The sequence below is a fragment of the Silurus meridionalis genome, chromosome 2 (genome assembly GCF_014805685.1).
Source record: "Silurus meridionalis isolate SWU-2019-XX chromosome 2, ASM1480568v1, whole genome shotgun sequence".
In the NCBI taxonomy this organism is placed as follows: domain Eukaryota; kingdom Metazoa; phylum Chordata; class Actinopteri; order Siluriformes; family Siluridae; genus Silurus; species Silurus meridionalis.
In genome coordinates, this window is record NC_060885.1 from 30,597,788 (window position 1) to 30,618,479 (window position 20,692).

The 20,692-nt window shown below is 37.0% G+C and overlaps 2 protein-coding genes across 2 annotated transcripts; one reads left to right on the forward strand and one right to left on the reverse strand.

Moving 5' to 3' along the window:
- Positions 1 to 2,429: 2,429 nt before the first annotated feature.
- On the forward strand, positions 2,430 to 9,157 carry LOC124400701 (CD276 antigen). Its single transcript, XM_046872450.1, has 5 exons — positions 2,430 to 2,816; positions 3,860 to 4,219; positions 6,321 to 6,599; positions 7,488 to 7,620; positions 7,722 to 9,157. The coding sequence occupies exons 1-4, from the start codon at positions 2,666 to 2,668 to the stop codon at positions 7,607 to 7,609; spliced, it is 912 nt and encodes a 303-aa protein (XP_046728406.1). The 5' UTR covers positions 2,430 to 2,665; the 3' UTR covers positions 7,610 to 7,620; positions 7,722 to 9,157.
- A 799-nt stretch (positions 9,158 to 9,956) lies between these two features.
- On the reverse strand, positions 9,957 to 19,459 carry zbtb8os (zinc finger and BTB domain containing 8 opposite strand). The gene is made up of 7 exons (XM_046872451.1): positions 19,271 to 19,459; positions 17,230 to 17,254; positions 16,538 to 16,659; positions 14,820 to 14,902; positions 14,259 to 14,311; positions 10,598 to 10,634; positions 9,957 to 10,402 (listed from the first exon to the last, which is right to left on the reverse strand). The coding sequence occupies exons 1-7, from the start codon at positions 19,350 to 19,352 to the stop codon at positions 10,316 to 10,318; spliced, it is 489 nt and encodes a 162-aa protein (XP_046728407.1). The 5' UTR covers positions 19,353 to 19,459; the 3' UTR covers positions 9,957 to 10,315.
- Positions 19,460 to 20,692: the final 1,233 nt, after the last annotated feature.

A 20,692-nucleotide genomic window follows, 5' to 3' on the forward strand; every position in this document is an offset into this window, starting at 1 on the left:
TTAAGGAACTAAGAGATTGGATGACCCATAACTTTCTACTTTTAAATTCTGATAAGACTGAGATTTTGCTCATCGCCCAAAAACTAGTATACAGACGCTCCAGCATCTCAACCTGCATTTAGACGGATGTTCTGTAACCACTAGTTCAACGGTAAAAGACCTGGGTGTTATTTTAGACAGCGACTTGTCTTTCAAAAATCACATCAATCAAGTTACAAAAACAGCCTTCTTTCACCTTAGAAATATTTCTAAGTTAAGAAACATGTTATCTATATCTGATGCAGAGAAGCTCGTCCATGCCTTCATGACCTCCAGAATAGACTACTGTAATGCGTTACTAGGTGGATGTCCTGCATCATTAATAAACAAGCTTCAGTTAGTCCAGAATGCAGCAGCCAGAGTTCTTACAAGGTCAAAAAAATATGATCACATAACCCCGATCTTATCGTCCCTACATTGGCTTCCTGTTAAGTTTCGAATAGACTACAAACTATTACTTCTCACTTATAAAGCACTAAATGGTTTGGCTCCCATGTATCTATCCAGTCTTTTAACACGCTACAATCCGCCACGCTCCCTGAGATCTCAAAACTCTGGGCTTCTAGTAGTTCCTAGAATAGCAAAGTCCACTAAAGGTGGTAGAGCATTTTCACATTTAGCTCCTAAACTCTGGAATAGTCTTCCTGACGGTGTTCGGGGCTCAGACACACTCTCCCAGTTTAAGTGTAGATTAAAAACATATCTTTTTAGCAAAGCCTACACATAACATACGTCTCACATCATAACCTTGTGCTCCAGAACATCTGATCACATGCACATTATCAACTTGTGCTGTTAATATCATGAACAGCAGCTACGCTAATTCCTCTCCACTGCTTCTCTTTCTCTCCCATCCCGAGACACCCTGAGGTTTGGCCAGCTCCAGTCACCTCCCACCTCGTGATGATTACGGACCTTTGAAGAAGTAGATGCCGAACTCACAAACATCCCGAACCATCTAGAGACGTACCAGTGCCATTTGGATCCCGCTACATGTGTGGAGTTTTGACATTGGACCTCCTGGAGTGTTTAAAGGCTCTGGCATGGAGAAGCTGATGCTGGATCTGTGGTGATCACAAATGCTGAGCTCATAAAACTCGGAGCTACTAACCATATAGACTGTACAAGACTGCAGAAAGAACATCACTTATAATCTTATACTCCAGTAATCATGTTAGTTCTCACTGTCCAGTGTTCTTTATTGTTGAAAGATTTATGATCAAACTCTTGATGTCACCCAGATGAGGATGGGTTCCCTTTTTGAGTCTGGTTCCTCTCAAGGTTTCTTCCTCATAACATCTAAGGGAGTTTTTCCTTGCCACAGTCGCCACGGCTTGCTCATCAGGGACAAATTCACACCATTCACCATCACTGTTGATTTGTGTAAAGCTGCTTTGAGACAATGTCTGTTGTGAAAAGCGCTATAGAAATAAACTTGACTTGACTTGACTTGACTTTCTTCACCTCCACTATACACTTACTGTACTCTTCCTTCAGGATAACCCCTACACCATTTCTCTTTCAATCTACACCATGATAGAACAGTTTAAACCCACCTTCAATGTTTCTGGCCTTACTCCCTTTCCACTTGGTCTCCTGAACACACAACATATCTCCCTTTCTCCTCTCCATCATATCAGCTCCTTCTTCTCCTTTACCATTCATAGTACCAACATTTAAAGTACCAACCTGAACCTCCACTCTCCTACACTTCTCCTTTTCCTGCTGTCTCTGTAGACGTCATATTGAATGTCTTTGCATGCGGAATCCTAAAATTTTGTGTTCACTTCACAACCCAAACCTGTTCCAACATGGCAATACCCATGTGCACAAAGCCAGCTCCATGCAGATATGCTTTACATGGTTTAGAGAGGAAGATCTTGAATGGTCCGCCATAGAGGTCTGATCACAACCCTACCAAGAAGCTTGGGGATGAACGTGAACGCTGACTGCACCCCAGGCTTCCTCGCCTCACCTACATCAGTACCTGCCTTTACAAACACCCTTTTGGCTAATAAACACAAATGTCCACAAGCGCACACTAAAATCTAGTGGAACAGCTTTCAAGAAGAACGGAGGGAATTAAAAGAGCAATTGGAACCAACTGTTGAATGCGATGCTCAAAAAAGCACATACCATACTTATGACCAGGTGTCCACAAATGTTTGGCAATATAGATTACATTTCGTGACTATAATCACGAAATTCCGTTGCAAAAGAAGATCCCAGGACGACGCCTTAACCACTAAGCTACCGCCCCCTATCCAAGTGGGCATTAATTATAGCTTGGAATAAACCGCAGTATAGTAATTATAGTAGAAGCTTCTACATGGTTCATCCTTCACTGACTCATACAAAAGCCTAAACACAAGACAGTAGAAGTCTGGCGTAAAAGGAAGCATGTGTTTGACTGAATGGATTGCAGCAGGGTGCACGCAGCGACTGACTCACAGATTCGAGCATTCACGCGTGGGCTCGTGCCAATAATCAGTGTGACAGTGTCAAACGGCTTTCGTTTTTTGTAGGTCAAAGTCGAGAAGTATTTCTGAGTTCAGGAGGAGGGAGTTCACAAAGGGGTTAATAGGGTAGAGAAGGAGTATTTATATTCAGCCAGAGCTCCGGTGGGATGTCGGAACAGCAACACTCTATTTCTGTCTGCGCGTGGAGACGGTGGAGGAAAAAAGCACCAGCAATGCACGCAGTTGGATATCACAGGGTGGTGCACAGCACCTTCCTCATCTTCCTCAGTGTAATCATCATCCAATGTTCATACGCAGGTAGGGAACGTTAATGCATTTTCCTGTTGTGTGAGAGAAAGAGTGTGTGTGTGTGTTGCTATTTTCTCTTCTTCCCTCAACTCCTGCAATGCAATGAGTTAGTTATTCTAGAGTAGACCAAATCAAGTAAAGTATTATTAGTATTATTATTTCTTATATATTATATAGTAATCTGCAATTTGAAAACTATTCCACTATCTAAATTTCTTGAATAAAAAATAATTTGTGATATTATTCCCTACAAACATTCTTTAAATTGTTTTTTTTTTCCTTTATAAAATACTAAATAGCACATTGACTAAGTTATAATATCCAGGTGTATGGAGACCTGTTTACTTTCTGTCTCATAACTTGTTCATGAGTTTGTTCATGAAAAAGGGAATAAAAGAAGCCTGAATGGTATTCATTAATGTAAAAAAAAAGAAAAAAAGAAACTGGATCATACTAACAAATGAAATGTGATTCGAAGGAATCTTAAATGCAATAACATTTGTTGAACGTGATGTCGTTTCAGCGCAAAGAATTTCATGTAAGATTTGGTTTATAAGATTTTAGTTCAGCTTTAATAGTTCACAGGCTCACAGAATGTTTTTCTCAACCAGCACACAATCCCTTTTTTTCCTTTTTTTGTTCTGGGTAGCATTTCTTTCAAGTAAAACCCATTTAGGAACAAATGAATGTATTATGCAATGATGTGTCTCATTGTGTCTCTACCCACTGACCTGAATAGTGTGCTTATGAAAGAAGTGTAGATAAATGAGTTCATGAATGAAGTATAGATATAAGACAGGTGCTTTGTGCTTTTCATCTGCATTTCTTCATCAGTTCTGAAGAATATAGGTCTTTAACAGGGTCTTGATGAGTTGTTAAAGCAGACTAAGAACCCTGAACTTCTTCATAACATTCTTTGCAATCTTTCTTCTAACATCATCATTCTCTTGGTTTGACCTAAATAACATTTTATTCCGTTCACTGTTAACTCTTTATGTTTAAAATGAGAGGTCAGTTCCCTTTGACTGCACCAATACAATTTATTTTATTAGACCCATTACATGTGACGGTACCACAAAGTCGTTTGACCGCAGCCAGGGGACACTCTGTGATTCTTGGATGTGAATTCTCCCCTGACTTTGGACAAAACCCAGACATTTCCAGCTTGGTTTTGACCTGGCAACGAAAAAAGGATGACCGTGTGGTTCATAGCTTCTATTATGAACAGAACCAACTGAATACTCAAGACTCTGCATACCAGAACCGAACATCACTCTTCAGGAACCAGCTAAACAAAGGAAATGCTTCAGTCAAGATCGACAATGTGGGAGTGCAGGACGCCGGACACTATCTCTGCATTGTGAGCACCAATCAAGGGACTGACAAAGCAGAGTTACAGCTAGACTACGGAGGTAAGAGGAGGCTTCTTTTAACCGAATGTGTTCAAGAGTTTTAATGATTGCACGGTGCATACCTTTATATAGTGGTCTGGGAAAACCTTTTACATGGTCCGAAATTAACGAAGTAAATGTAATTTGTTACTGTACTTACCGTTTTTTCGGACTATAAGCCGCTACTTTTTTCCCACGCTTTGAACCCCGCGGCTTAAACAGCAAAGCTGCTTATTTATGAATTTTTCCTGGGTTTTTCCCGGTTTCACAAACTTCAAGCCAAAAAACTAAACCCCATAATGTTAGACCAATAAAATTTCCGAACGGAAACGAAAAAAAAAACGCACCTCACATGTGTTCTGAGCTGCACGGCATCGGGAGAAAAAAGGTTTTTTTTAAATGCACGATGATGCCTAAAGATAAACTCCTGAGAGAAATAGTTGTGAAAGGAAGGAGGAAGACAGTGAACAATGACTTTCTTGGTCGGCTACTGTTTAGATACAAGCCGTTGTAACGCGTTGAGTCTGGGTGAAGCGAGAGCTCGCTAACTCCAGTTGCAACAGAAATCATATAAGCACAGACAGGTTTCCAAAACTCGTGCTTTTTTATTATTCTTGGCAACAGCGTTACAGGTTAGTCAAAGAAACTTAGAAATGAGCATCAGAAAATAATAAGGACATATTCCTCGGTCTTGCACACACGCAGTAACAGCGGAAAAATGCGGCGGCAGCCTATTCCCAAAATACCGCTCTGCTCTTAAAGGAAGTGCAACATATTTCACCGTTACACCGTGTAACAGACACTGTCTTTCATTAAAGCCTGTGTAAAGTTCATTAGTTTCAGTGTAGACGGCTTATACACAGGTGCGGCTTATTTATGTTTAAAATAAAAATCTTTCTCAAATTCAGTTTTTTTGTTTATCTGTACTTGACTGAAGTATTTCCATTTGCAGAGACTTTTATTTTATTTCCCTACATTTCAACTACATTTTTGCTGAATCAGTCATTCCTTTTTTTTATTTATGAGCGGATAAAAACAACCGGTCAAGCACGCAGCAAGCCACCAATCAGTGTCGAGCGCACAATCTGTTTTGAACTTGTTTTGATTGGCGCTTGGTGTATCTACATACTTATCACCAAAATGCTGTTCACCATCAGTTCAACAGCAAGCAGAACATTTTGAGAGGATTAACTGATGGAAGAATATCCAGACTCGAACTCGCCACAACACACGTGGCCTTATTTTTCAAGTAGTTGAAAAGATTTTGGCTCATGATAATTTTAATAGATGTCAATCAATGTTTGACTCATTAATATCATTCTACTAACAGTAACAAAGTCTTTTCGCATAAACTGAGTTGTTTAAGCAAAGAGTCTTGTGACAAAATTGGATACTTTTGACCGCAAATACTTTTGTACTTTTATTCAAGTGTAAGTTTAAAGGGAGAACTTTTACTGAAGTAATATTTTACCTACTGTACATTCACTTTTACTTCAGTACATGGTGTGAGAACTTTGTCCACCACTGACTATAGAAGTTCTCACATTTTTGGAATCCGAGTGCAGTGGGCACAGACTCACCAAGTGATATTGATCTGATCTTCATCTGATCAATTTTGAGTCTGTGTCTGATGTATCTACAAATCCCTGTTCTTGGCTGACAGGAGTGCAATTCAGTGTGGTTTCTGCTTCTTTAGCCTGCCTAATGGTTCAGTTGGTTGTCATTCTGTTCAGCGTGGTTGTAAAGAGTGCTTACTGCAGCCTTCTCAAACCATTTTCGCACTCTCCTCTGACACTCTCTCTACAAGCTAGTCAAACACTAGTCAAATACCTTTTGCACTATTATGTTGACTATGAACATTCCAGATGATCAGCAGCTTGTGAAAGACTGACTATTGCTTCCTGGCCAGCACACTTTGCCCTTTCTGATGTTTGATTCCCTGTATCTGCATTATTTTATGCGTTTCACTACTGCCATATTATTAGATAATTTGCACAAATAAGCTGTTTTCCAGACTTTAGAGGCTCCTGAAAGGTTTTCCCAGTCTCCCACAGATATACTGTATACCCCCCATAAAAAACAAAAACAAAACAATTACAACTTGTGCTGTCTATTATTGCAGCTTTCTACACAGAACCGAGGTTAACCATCAGTGTAGACTCCTCTGACATTTCAGTGCAGTATGAGACGGAAGGATTCCCTGCTCCCGAGGTGATGTGGAAAGGAGAACATGGCGAGAACCTCAGCAATCAAACGACGACATCTATGCAATCAGACGCAGGAATGGGACTTTACTATATCAAAAGCAGTTACACGGCACCAAACAAACCACTGAACTTCACATTTATTCTCAAAAACCAGCTGCTGCAACAACACCTGCAGAGGCCCGTCATCATCTCCGGTAAGCAACTCACTAAGTAGACTGCTGTCATGGTAGAAAAGGTATTGAAAATAAACACGCTCTGACCATTTCTCTGACTAATCAGAATTAACTGTCCCTAACAAAAATCTACCTCCCACCACTTGCTACCAGAGGAGGAATAATAGCAGGGATTTGTCTATTTGGCTTTGTCAGGGATTTTCTTTTGGAAAACCTGAAACCCTCAGTGACCTGCTAAGCCACTAATGTCCCCGGTGTATCTAGTATTACAGACAATAACAGGAAAAAGAAGCAGAATAATGGAACAATTACTCCAGTAATGAGAGGTGCACACTTTTCAACAGAGCCACAAGTTTTCAGATGGGACTGTCTTGTTTTTAAGTGTTTATGATCAGATGGACGCCCTGTTACATCATTTTAGTCAGTCACCATTAAGGAATTTGATTTGATGCTTCAGAGCATCTGCTCTGTGCTCGCACTTATGGCTCACTTCATGAAAACGGTTCATATTTTGCTTCAAATTGGCCTTTAAAAACTAGGATCTGGATTGAGTAATAATAGAATTGTGAATGTGAACAGACCTACAAAGCTGTCAGTCCTTCCTGATTGATTCTAATGGTCTGAGCGTAAATCTGGTTGAAGGAGACGTCAGCTATTCCTTTCAATCCTCCTCTTTCCTTGAAATTAGTTTTATGACAAAGGAAATGAGATGAGGGTGGGTGAACAACTGTTAAAGGCTGTTCTAACAGAAGTGAATACCAGAGGTTTCTAATCTTAATATTAAAATATGTCATGGTTTTAAGGCAACGCTACACTTAGCGTAGTGTAGTTAATAATGTGCTACATTAAAATATACAAAAAAAAAGTGTGTTATGCGGTAACTCAAATCAGCCCTTCTCTTTTTTCTAGGTGCTCAGCCCTCCTGTCATAAGGGAATTATTGTACTTGTGCTTGTAGTCTTTTTGGTAATCTTCGTCGTGGCAGCAGGGATTGCCTATATATATATTCGCAGGTTGAAAAGACAGAAATAAGCCATGCAGAGGCAAGTATCCGAGTGTAACGTAATACTTAAGCATTGATAAATGCAATATTTGACTGGAACCCATGTCATGACTTCTCTTTAATGCATATTTTTTTGTCCAGTTTGTAGAGTGTGTCGTTTGAAGAACAAGACGTTTCAAAGCAACCTTTAATTTGGCACTTGAAATCATTTAAATGTGCCTTCTCTGGCAACATTGCCTGAGCCTTTGCAGCATAGCATTCATGATTTAGCTTTTTATTTTTTTTTTTCCTGAATTCCTTTCAAGTACTTTCCCAGAGTCCATTGCACATCTTATCACAAGAAACAACTGGTACTTATTGTTTAGAATTCGCCCTGTCTTTACAATGAAGATGATAACAGCTGTCTGAAGGCCACAAAAAGTGTTTGTGCCTCAAAGATAAATACTTTCCCAAAATGGCCTCAAATTCCAGTAGTAGTTTTCAGCCAATTTGAGATTGTGCTTGTGGTTAAATCCTGTTCTTACAGTGAAATTTTTTCTTTCTTTCATGTGTTCACATAAGGTGTCATCCACAGTTTGATGATTTTTGAGTAATTAAACAGTTAAAGGTAATAAATCAAGGAGGCCGATTTGAAAACGAATGAGGTCAGCTGTAATATCATCAAGATTTGGCTAGCTTAGATTTTTTTTCCCCCCAAATATCCCCTTTTTTTTTAATCACGGCACATGCTACGTTTGTAAAGAAAACCTGGGTTGGTCTGGAAAAAACAACAAAAAAAAAACAGTTGTAAGATTTAATTGTACACAAACACATATTTTAACTTCAGTTTCAAGCTCTGCTGCTTTCCTTGTGAAATGAAACCTGTCAGTGGTTGTGCTAGCAAGTTTACTCCATCAGTGATTTAGCATAATTTTGCCTAAAAAAACGCCATTACAGAAATGTGTGGCGATTGTGTGTGTGTATAGAAATGAAGTCACAGTACACAGTAATATGTACAGTAATATAACTAATATAACTAATATAATTCAGCTGTACAAAATCAATGTTGCTTTGAAATGACCTGACTCAACCCCTCGGATGTAAAAGGGGGAAGATGTATTTTTACTTTTTAGTATGTTTGTTGGAGTTTCAGTCACAGGTTTTCACTCTCAAGTCATATCCCAGAAGCCTGAAGACAAATGTAAACGATTAAACAAGCTAGTTAGCCATTGCATTGTTAGCCTCCTACCTCTTACCTCAGCGCTTACCTCCGACAATGATTTCGTTAATTATTTCCCAGCATGGATGTTCTTTGCAGATCATGAAAGTTTTGAAAAATCACATCGATGGATTTAGGGATAGTGGAGAAAGTAAAACAGGTTAAATCGTAATTCAGGCTTCAGGAGATGACTTTCTTTATGCGCCATTGTATTCCTCAGATTTTCTGTTTTCAGAATCAATCAATCTGTCTTTGCTGCTGAACGGTTGTGTTAATCTGTATAGAATGATCCTTGATAGATATATTAAATAACTTTTCTACATGTCTACAGTAAATCTTTTTTTTTTTTTTTTGGACAATAAAGCTTAATATATTATCAGTCATTTTGTGCATTTTTTTTTTGCATATGTGTTTATTTCAAACACAGAGTTGTAAATAACTACAACATTTTAGCCAGACTTCATTAAAAAAAGGGAGTTCGGACACTCAAAACCAGTCAAGGTGGAAAAGGTTATTGAGTAACTACCATTTTATTTCCCTCATTGAGTCCCCTGAATGATACGAGTGCAATACATGTTTTGTAGTGAAAATGACACAATAATCTTTCAAGCAAATTGGTCAATCTAAATATTAAATACACAGAAGTTTAAACCTACGATTGACACAAAAATTATCCAAAAATTTGCTTTCACAAATCAAAACTTGAGCAGTGTTTATTTTATAGTCTGTTTATTTCTAACCTCAACTCAACATGAATTACAGAGTTGTTATAATCATAATAATAATAAATAAAAAAGCGCTAAAATGAAAAGTATGCCCCCCATACATCGTCAGCTGATTAAAAGGGGAAAAGAAAAACAACACAAGGGGTGGTAACTGGAAAACTACAAGATCTCTAAGGTCTCTGGATCTGTACACTGGATCTGGATTAATGTTGGTGTGCTGTAGAAGGGACGGGGGCTTTCCTGCAAAAGATCACTAATGCAAGGGTCATTAGAGCGAGTGTTACATGATTAAGTCTGTTAAAATAGACATGACAATAAATCCATGGCATGTACAAAGGGTACAAATTAGTACAAATGACAAATTTGTGCTGTCCGGACATTTTTAGCTTCTATTTATAGACATGCAACATAAATGGCAAAAAAAATAATAAGTCCAATGGAACAGTCAAGACATAAAATTACAACAATAAAATGAGTTTATTGAAAACAGTTTGATTTATAGATTTATATGTTGCAGTTGATGTAAAAGAATATAGTAGCTGGGACATATCTTCCCTTAACTCTTGTTGTTTTATAGTGGATTCCTTTGAAAATACGTGGAAAAAAATATTTCATTTCTTTTTATTTATACAGCAGTAAAAGATTTTTTAAAGGAAAACCCGCCTTTAATGAAAGCGTATTATGACAGAGCATCTCTTCAGTGCTTTGTTGCGTTCACCAGTCAAAACATAAAGTTACAGTCTGAATTCAGTTTCCAGAGTTTCCTCTGTGGTGAGATTCGCACCCGAGGTAATAAGAGAGAAACCTCTTTCTCATATGTCGATGATGACAAAAATCTCTGGCTTCTCTTTATCGTGTATCTGCATAGCCGAGTAGGTTATAGCTTTTACCTCTGTGCCCTGTGAAGAGAGCAGTGATTTTCAAGAACGTGGTTAGACAGAAAAATCACTCACAACCTCCCACTATAATTAACTGTTTAACAATCACTAGTCGATTATATAAATGGTGTGGTCTGTATTTGCGTTTGGATAAATGTTCCAGACCTCTGATATAATGTCTGAGCTAAATTTACAGTATGACCTGATATGACTTACTTGTGGGTGTTTTGCCAAGTTGAATTCCTCACCCCATCTGCAGGACAAAACATTTGAACACGGAGACATAAATGGTAAGAAAACGTGTTCATGCCCAGCAACATACAAAACCGTAAAAGTATAAATATCGGATGCTATGGAAGTTTTTTCCCCCCAATATGACTCCCGGCTCGGCGCTATGGTTTGTAGATAAGTATTTAATAACAAATAAATACACAACCAAAAATGATCTATGCAAACCTTCTCTGTAAACATTTAAACATTAAACACTTTTTGGTGTTTAAGATAATATCGGGTGCGGATTTACACCATTCAGGGACAGTTTATATAACTTCAATCAGAACAAAAAAAAACAAAAAACAACATCTGTTCTGTTAAAACAAAGAAGATAATAATCCTGTTGAGAAAATCTCACACATGAGAAAAACACTGGTTTCCACTGGAAACAAGAAAATAAGACTGTCAGGGCAGTCCAAGTTGCCTCCCTTGGTTAAAAATGGAAAGTTCTTGGCTTGGGTTCACCATGTGCAAGATGATATGTGGGAGTCCGGTGCAATGGCGTTCAAGTGAAATGTTTTATTTTGGGTGCCACGTACTGTATGGCAGCGGTCGACAACCTTTTTTGCGCCACTGACCGGTTTAATGTCAGACAATATTTTCACGGACGGGCCTTTAAGTTGTGGTGGATAAATACAAGAAAATAAAATTATACGACCATAAAAACTGGTATTCTTTAAATATAATAATAAACGTGACTCCACTGTGTTGTTTTTTTGTACATTTTGTTTGCTTGGGGGTTTGAATTTAGCGGTAATATATTATGTGTTAGCGGCCGGAGCCCCTTTAAGAAGGTAGTGGATGGAGGTAAGACCACGGCCCGAGGGTTGGGGACCACTGCTGTAGGGGTCTAACAGTACACAAAATTCACGGTTCGGTACGTACCTCGGTTATTAAAGTCAGAGTTCAGTTCAGTTTCGTTACGGTCAGGGGAAATAAATACAAAATATAATATTTGCATGTTATCTATAATTACCGCGGTTTGTTATTAACATTTGCGAACAGCACCGGTACATTTTTAAACCAATTTAATAAAAACGCCTTCTTGGGTTCAAAAATATATAAAATATTTGATAATATTTTATACAAAATAAAATTGAATGAATCAAATAAATGCTATAAATCTTTTATTCTATTGATTCTATTGACAAATTAAATTGGCACCAAATCAATTGAATAAATAAAATTGAATTAAATGAAAAACTCAAATTAAATAGTTTACATTTGATAGATCCCATTTGGGTAATACAGATTGTGTGTGTAAGTGTGTGTTTTCACATTTGATATGTAATTTTCTTAAGATACGTTCTATTTAACTGTTCTGATTATTTCAGCACACTTATTTCTTCCATCCTTCATTCGTTCCTTTACTTCCTCAATATGTGCGAAGGTCAGGATTTTGCTCTTTTTAGAGAAGCTGGACATAAAATGCTAAAGAATCCATAGTCCTAGATTTAGCCGCTAACCACTTCCTGGTTAGCGGCTAACAATAGCGCTATGGATTCTTTAGCGTTTCATGCATGCGAAAAAAACAAATCTTATTTCCAGTACGGAGTGAGCAGCCACAGTGACACTGCGCTAATCTAGTTTCTTTTTTTTTATACCCCTGCCATTCTTGTGTACCCTTACACCCCAGTGGCACGTGATTGTTTCAGTGCAAACTGGACTGTAATAACTCATTTAATGAGAGAAAAATCGAATGAAGAAGGAGATGGTACCAACATCAGACTAGGCGGTAACCAGAAGTGACTGGTAAACCCTGGAGAACCTTCCACTGCCATGAAGGCCTGCCTTTAGTGAGCTATTAAACTCCCTCATCTAAAACATATTTTGGTCAGTGAGGGTGGAGTTGTTGGGTGAAAATAAGTAAATTGGCACTGTTCATGCCTTTGGAGTAATATTGAGAGGTAAAAGAGAGCAGAAGGAGAAGCTTGCACATAGGAGGGTTTTGAAGAGGATAGGTATAATAGCTTCTTTCATCTATATTATAGACATTTGAAACTTTTTTGGTGATACATGCACTTATTTCCTCAAGGTTTAATTACTGTAATGTGCTGTACCTGGGGGACCTTTAAGTTTTCAGTCTCTTGGCTTCATCTTATTCAAAAAACACTGCTGGATTGTAAGTTCTTGACTGGAACTAGACGAGTTTATAACTCCAGAGCTTGTTTCCTCCCATTGGCTTTCAATCTAATATAGAATTAAACTCAAGCCTTCTATTTGTGTATAAGAGCCTACAAGGTCTGGTACCTGCCTATCGTTCAGATCTCCTTTCCATTCAAAAACAAATGGTGAGTGTTTTCAGTTTACTACATCTGGAGTGAACTGGAATTTAAGATAAGATAAGATAAGATAAACCTTTATTCGTCCCACAGTGGGGAAATTTCTATGTTACAGCAGCAAGACAAAGAAATAAAAATAGATGCAAATATATATAAAAAAGAAGAATATACAAAAAAATAAAAAACAGAAATAAAAATAAATAATAATAACAATAATAATAATAATAATAATAACAAAGAAATAAAAATAAATGCAAATATCTAAAAATAATATACATATACTACAATTACTAGAAGTAGAGCTCTGCAATGTGTTCCCACTTCACATCAAGTCCCCTCTCAATGTTTCCATGATTTTCAGTCAGGTCTTAAAAACATTTGTTTTAGATTACGATTTGGTATAACGTCTCGATTTTCTTTTCTTTCATCTGTTTGTCTGAATCTTGTTTTGGGTGATTTTACAAAACTTTGCTCAACAGATTCGCTTAAAAAATAAACTGAGACCGACTTATGATGAGTGGAAGACGATAGAGTGTTGGGGCTGGGGTTAGTGTTTAGAGGATGTTGGTTTGTTATCACCTGAAGTAAAAGTAGAAACCCTTCCCATAGGAGTTTTACTACGCATAAAAGACTCTAAAATGTTAAATCACAGATCTAGAAAACTTGTGTGCAGTTACCAATACTCTCATCCCTCCAAATCTGCATTTCTTTCTGACAGGAAAGAAGAATTCATCTATTTAGTCGGATTGCTACCAGGTTAAAACTACTTTATTCCGAAAAAATGAGATTTTTTTGCCTTTTATATGCAAAAGAAATGCTGTATATTTAAAAATCCTGTCACACAATAATGACAATATTGGTATTGGTAAATGTAAACTGATAATTTCTGATAATATCAGAAAGGCTGGATTTCATCTCACCATTACCTGCACTGATTTGGGGAATTCCAGGAAGTAGATGAGCTATTAACACGCCGAATGCCCATAAAAGGTGAATTGTGCATTCTCCAGACTAAGTTCTGAAAATTCTCAGGAGCTCCTAAATGAAGGTTCCACTGCTAAAACTCAGCCAAGCGGAATTGTGAGTTATTTCCTGGCCCAGTGTTTACTGAAAATCTGGTTCCTGGAATTTTTTTAAATATCCTTCCAATTTGCTGGAATATAAATGAATTCATCTGTTTCAAAAACAGTGACGCTCTCACAGACCAGCATTCCGACTTCCCATTTTACGACACTGACACAGGCCTCATTGTGTTTAGAAGGTGAAGACATAATACGTCCATTCATTGGTACACTGTAATGAAATGCCTTTGGTGTACTCACCCGATAGAGCGAATTCTGAAGCGCAGCCGGTCTAAGTGTAACACTTTTACTTCCTAGGAAACAAAATGACAAATTCGAAATCAGGATTGTTCAGAAAAACATTTTTAACGATGTGTTTGCTGTGGCGAGTGAAAGTTTTGTTAAAAAAGTGCTAGCATTTTTTTTTTTTTTTTACTTTTACAGACAACAGGACATCCATTTTGGCTGCATACTTTATTTCCATATTAGGATTTATTACTTTAGAAAATTAAACATTGCTGATTTCTAGATCACAATATACATTAATCGTTGTACAATGATATTTTGACTTTTGAGGTCATTTACTTATTGCCTATATAATGTGTAATGAAATACAAAATGAAAATAAATGAATTATGAAATGTGCATCGGATTCGAAGGAAACTTTGATTAATGCTGAATAAAATACAGGAAGAAATAGTGAAAAAATATATACTTTACACTGGTGTACTGTATAATCTGACATTCGAAACCATTCGAGATTCTCCCGAGACTATACCTTCTGTAAAACTGAGATTCTCAATAACTCTAAATGTGAAATACCCGAGGGATGAAAAAGAGGTCAGCGCTGAACTTGAAGAGCCAGTCATCCAGGAAATGAAAGAGAAGGGATTCCATATCCTCACCTTAGAGAACACAGACAGAACTTTTTTTAAGCAGATTAAACAGGAAGTGCTTCACATACTGGTCTGACCAATGAAAGAGAAACTTGGGCTCAGGCCACAGAATACCTCAGCAAGGCCTCACCAGAGTAAACGTTTTCACTTAGACCCACTGCCTGTCTCCGAATACAAAAGTGGGTCACTTTATTACTCAAATCCAGCACCCAATTCAGTACTTAATACTGATGCACTCCGAAATCTTTGTATGAAGAATAGAAATTCACAGAAACTACAAAGTTTAGCTATCACTGCGACTGCATTTTAATAAACTGTCCTTCAACGAGTGGCTGTACTCCTGATTCATCTCATCATTCATATGGGTGGCACTAGAGAGAAAGGCAATAGGTCTCAGGGAGAGATGACTACACTGTCTCTTTTAAACAATGCTGTATTACAAGGAAGAACCTGAGTCAACAAAGTGTCAGTAAATGTGATCCCATCCAAAAACTCCCTTCGCTCTGTATTTCTGAATAACACTGCGCTAGACATCGTGCTGTAAAACCGATTACTCGACTTTCCTGTACTTTCACTGGGGAATCGACACCTGGTGAATAAGTTCAATATAAAAACGTCATTAGTTCAGACAGACAACAGCAACACTCATCCTTACACCATCCTCATGCTCTTGAGGTACAGTACAGACCAAAAGTGTGGACACACCTTCTCATTCAAAGAGTTTTCTTTATTTTCATGACTATGAAAATTGTAGAGTCACACTGAAGGCATCAAAACTATGAATTAACACATGTGGGATTATATACATAACAAAAAAGTGTGAAACAACTGAAAAATGTCATATTCTAGGTTCTTCAAAGTAGCCACCTTTTGCTTTGATTACTGCTTTGCACACTCTTGGCATTCTCTTGATGAGCTTCAAGAGGTAGTCACCTGAAATGGTCTTCCAACAGTCTTAAAGGAGTTCCCAGAGAGATGCTTGGCACTTGTTGGCCCTTTTGCCTTCACTCTGCGGTCCAGCTCACCCCTAAACCATCTCGATTGATTTCAGGTCCGGTGACTGTGGAGGCCAGGTCATCTGGCGCAGCACCCCATCACTCTCCTTCTTGGTCAAATAGCCCTTGATGCCTTCAGTGTGACTCTACAATTTTCATAGTCATGAAAATAAAGAAAACTCTTTGAATGAGAAGGTGTGTCCAAACTTTTGGTCTGTACTGTATATCTTTAATACATCTCCAGCTATTATTAGAGGAGATTAATGAGATTTATAAACAGACGCAATGCACAGGAGCCTCCCCTATTTTCCCCTCCCTCTATTTCTTATCTGCTGAGAACAAAAACAGTCTATATACATTACAGATCTTTAATTCTGTGCTTATTTAATAGCATTTTTTTTTTGTGTGTCTCTTGTAGAGATGAAGGGAAGATTTATGGCCACTGCTGCACTTTTCAGCGACTGTGTTATATTCAAACATTGAATGTAAAAAACAGCATTTTCATGTTTTCAGTGTCCGATTCAGTGCTTGCGGGACATCAGATTCTGAAGTTTACACCTATAGTGATATTCGTTATGGAGCATACAAGTTATCCACACACACACACACACACACACACACACACACACACACACACACACACACACACCTTCTGATTCAACTTCTACCGTATCGATAGGTTCTACTGTCTCTGTATCGGTCATATAACCAAACATGGCCATGGCACTCTGTTCAAATGCCTCCTCCAAGGAGTCCCCCCAAGAATGCAACCTGAAACACACAAACACACAAATTGTTATTCAACCTTCGGATAAAAGTGTCTGATAAAATGCCATAATAACTTTAAGCACACTTCATGGAACTCACCTCATAACATAATAGGTCAAATTATTGTCCAAACTAATGCATGATATTGAATTGTACCCCGAAAATGGATAAATATACAACATATAAAGTTGTGCAATTTGTTCTAAAGCGGTGCTTCTTTATATTTTGCTTACATGACAAAAAACCTGAAAGGGCTACTGACAAACTGTGATATCGTCTGTTTTTTTTTTTCCAAACTTTTTTTTCCTCAAAAGAACTGAAAACTGGTAGCAGCTGTTTTGATGCCAAATGTTACTACTGAACTTTACAACCTTCTAGTAAAACTATATTTTCTGTTCATTTATAAAATCACTGACATTGAAAAACCTCACATTGAAATCAGGTTTGTTTAAAAATAAAATACGACTAATCTAAGCGCAGTTTCTGACCAAACCTTGATCGAACCATATTGTGTTATGATTTTGTATTTTTTTGTTGAAGCTTCGCATTTCTGGCTCGGAAATGTTCACTTACTGGACATCTGCGGTATGATCCAGATCTACAATCAAATACAAAAAAAATATGTTGAATTACTACACAAAAAAGAACAAAAGCTGACCCAATATTACACAAAACAACATCGTTATGACATCATCATCCATTTGCAGAAAAAGAGAAAGAAATCCTCCCATTGCCTGTTCTAGTGAACAATAACAGTTACCTCATTGCTGGAAAAAATATTGTACACGAGGAAAGTTAGTTCAAGTTGCATGTTTCCAGGAGAAAGTTTCCAATAACAAGAAAAAGATTACACTAACTAAGAGGGTGTGTGTGTGTGTGTGTGTGTGTGTGTGTGTGTGTGTGCTATTACATAAGGGTGGAGAAGCAGATGAAGCTTATTTAACACTGTTTTTTTCTTTTCCCTATAAAATGGTTTCTTCCACTCAATTCTATGTTACTGAGAATCTACATTGTCTTTGATTCAACATTAATATGTCTGCCATTATATTGTTTTTGTGTCAGAAAAATGACATATTTATTTACTTATTACTTTAATTATATTTATACAGTTCTGTCTAAGTGATACAAGCTATTTATGTTTTAATTTGTAATTAATTTTATTTTTATAATCTACTTTGGAAGATCATAAGGTGTGCGTTAGTGGTCCAAATATTTATAAAAAAAAAAAAAAATCTGGAAAAAAAAAAACCCACTTTGGCTCTGAAATTGGTAAAAAAAAAAAAAAAAAAAAAATCTCTCTCTATCTATAAATACGAATTGTTATAAATATATAAATAAATGCACTGTTTATGCGCAAGGAAATGTGAGAGAAAAAAAGGGAAAAAAACAGAATTTATAGCATATACACTTTTGCATTAGAAATGTGAAAGTAAAAAAAAGTTAAACAAAAAAATTAATAAATGCATGTTTTTTGGACAGCACTATTGCATTCAAAATAGAAATGTGAGAGCAAAAAATGCTGGAAAAAATGCACAGGATTTATGGTTTACACGTTCGCATTCGAAATAGTAATTTAAGATTAAAAAAGGGGGAAAAATAAATGCACAAGATTTCTGCTATGTAAACTTTTGCATTTGAAATGGTTTTACATTACTAACAAAATGCATGCATGTTTTATGGCCTACAGATCTGCATTCCTAATAGTAATGTTAGAGGAAAAATTGGAAAGAAAACGAACAGGATTTATGGTATATACAGTTTACATTTGAAATAGTAATGTGAGAGAAAAAGGGGGGAAAAATGCACATGGTTTGTAGTACACACGTTTGCATTCAATGTGATTCAGTTAGACGAGCAGTTAGCTCCTACAAGGTGCTTAGTTCATGCATTATTTTATTTATTTAATTCTTTATAGAAAAGAGACACTTTGAAACATGATGGCCAATGAAGAACCAAATAACCAAATTTTACTTGGGATTGGATTATGGGATGAAGAGATGAATGAATGAATGAATGAATGAATGAATGAATAAATAAAGAAATAAAAAAGAAGGAAAGCTGTGCATTTATAACAGACACTGTCAGCATCCCTGTATTCGTGTTATTAATGCTTCCCAGCCTGCTGTGTCTGTGCTCAATCACTCCATTACAGCTCATTAGGTGTGAGTCGTTTAGCTAAAGGAATCGGCTCCACGAGTCGACTCGGTGTCAAAAGATAACTCGTTGACAAAAGTGCAAAGTTCACGGCACTGTAATTGAAGATTTAACACAGTAACACTTGTGTGTTTTAAGTAATACATTGCGAAAAAATGAATAAAAGCAAGTAGATGACAGGATTTGGTACTGATATATAAGTATAACCGAATTATAAGTGATAAGTACTATTTATTTATTTTTGTTGATTAGATGGCATAGTAATTATAATTTCGCACTGCTGTAATCATGTAATTATGATGTAATTCTAATCCATCCAATAAACAACGTGAAACGATATAAAGTCATATATATCTGTCAAAACACTCCAAAAACCATATACAATTTTTAAACGACCAATCTGGCAACCCTGTAATGTTTCCTATCCACAAAGCTCGGCATTAAATTCTTCCGCACTTACATTCATATTTCTTGTTGATAGCGGGATATTTGGATTTTGTTTCCTTTTGGGCTCCGGTAAGGTCCAGCTCTCGATCATTCATTGTGCTTAAATACAAATTTTACTTCTAAACATCTGTTGAAATGAAACGCACTAATGACGCAACAGTTTACTTCCGTACTGTGAAGCACGTGTCAAAAACGTTCTAAAACATAATAAAAGTCCCATATTCATTTCAGAGTAATAAGTAGGCTGGCTGGTGAAGGTTCCACGGCGTTTCGCTGTTATTGATTAAGAAGAATAATAATATTGCAGTCTAATAGTAACATTTATTAACTTAATTGTCACAAGCACAATTTGTTATACATACATAATCCACAACTTTAATTATTTCTTCTTTTTTCTTGTTGTTGATATTCTTCTTGTTGAGCTCCTCCAATCCAGATAAGTGTAGTAATAATAATAATAATAATAATAATAATAATATTATTATTAAAAATAAAAAGCATGATAATAATAACCTGACTTTATATTCACCAAAATAACGAGTACTTTTTATATGTAGGACGTTTTGGAGACAAGGTGATGGAGGTGTGATTGAGATGGTTTGGACATGTGCAGAGGAGGGACATGGAGTATATCAGTAGGAGAATGCTGAGGATGGAGCCACCAGGAAGGAGGAAAAGAGGAAGACCAAGGAGGAAGTTTATGGATGTGGTGAAGGAAGACATGCAGGTGGTTGGTTTGAAAGAGGCAGATGTAGAGGACAGGGGGTATGGAGACGGATGATCCGCTGTGGCGACCCCCAATGAAGAAGAAGATTAAGTCCCAATATATTCTTTGACCAATTCTGCCTCTAATAAATCCTGACCTTTAACTTGACTTGTTTCCAATAAGAATAGGTCTATTTTTGGTTGTGTTAAAAATCCAAAGTGCCGTTTATCTTTTTACTTATTATTATGTGCTTCTAACAATGATTAGAATCAGCATATCTGAGCACAATGTACTTTGCTCTTAATTGAAGATTGTCAAAAGTAATAAATGTGTCAGAAGAATGAATGGTCAGGATTTTAGGTGGTTTCCATGCTAGAGGGTCATAAACAGGCCAAGGCCTGGACCAGGAATAAATTACATAAAAAAAATAAAGATGGATTTTTTTCCCACTATCATTTTATTTAATTTGTAAGAACCTAGCTATTCGATCGTAATGTTGGTGAATGAAGTTTGACTTATCAAACAGCCAAGGACTTTCCTGACCTTCTTGCTTGGCAGTTTTATCGATGTGTGTGAGGCAGGAAGGGGTTATTTGGAACAGTTGGGGCAGATAGACGCTCAATGAATCGTGCAACCTCGGTTGCTGGGGAGGAGAGTTGAAACTGGCGATAATGTCTTAGAAGAATGCTCTGAAGAGCTGGTCCGGAACGTTTCCGAAAATAAATTCAA

Bases quoted from the DNA above. Each gene is read 5' to 3' on its own strand.
- LOC124400701 (XM_046872450.1), top strand. From the start codon at position 2,666: ATGTCGGAACAGCAACACTCTATTTCTGTCTGCGCGTGGAGACGGTGG. The intron at 2,817-3,859 runs GTAGGGAACGTT...TTATTTTATTAG, and splicing joins CATCCAATGTTCATACGCAG to ACCCATTACATGTGACGGTA. The intron at 4,220-6,320 runs GTAAGAGGAGGC...CTATTATTGCAG, and splicing joins GTTACAGCTAGACTACGGAG to CTTTCTACACAGAACCGAGG.
- zbtb8os (XM_046872451.1), bottom strand. From the start codon at position 19,352: ATGAATGATCGAGAGCTGGACCTTACCGGAGCCCAAAAGGAAACAAAA. The intron at 17,255-19,270 runs GTAAGTGCGGAA...ATTTGATTGTAG, and splicing joins TATCAACAAGAAATATGAAT to ATCTGGATCATACCGCAGAT. The intron at 14,903-16,537 runs GTGTGTGTGTGT...GTGTTCTCTAAG, and splicing joins GGTAGAAGTTGAATCAGAAG to GTGAGGATATGGAATCCCTT.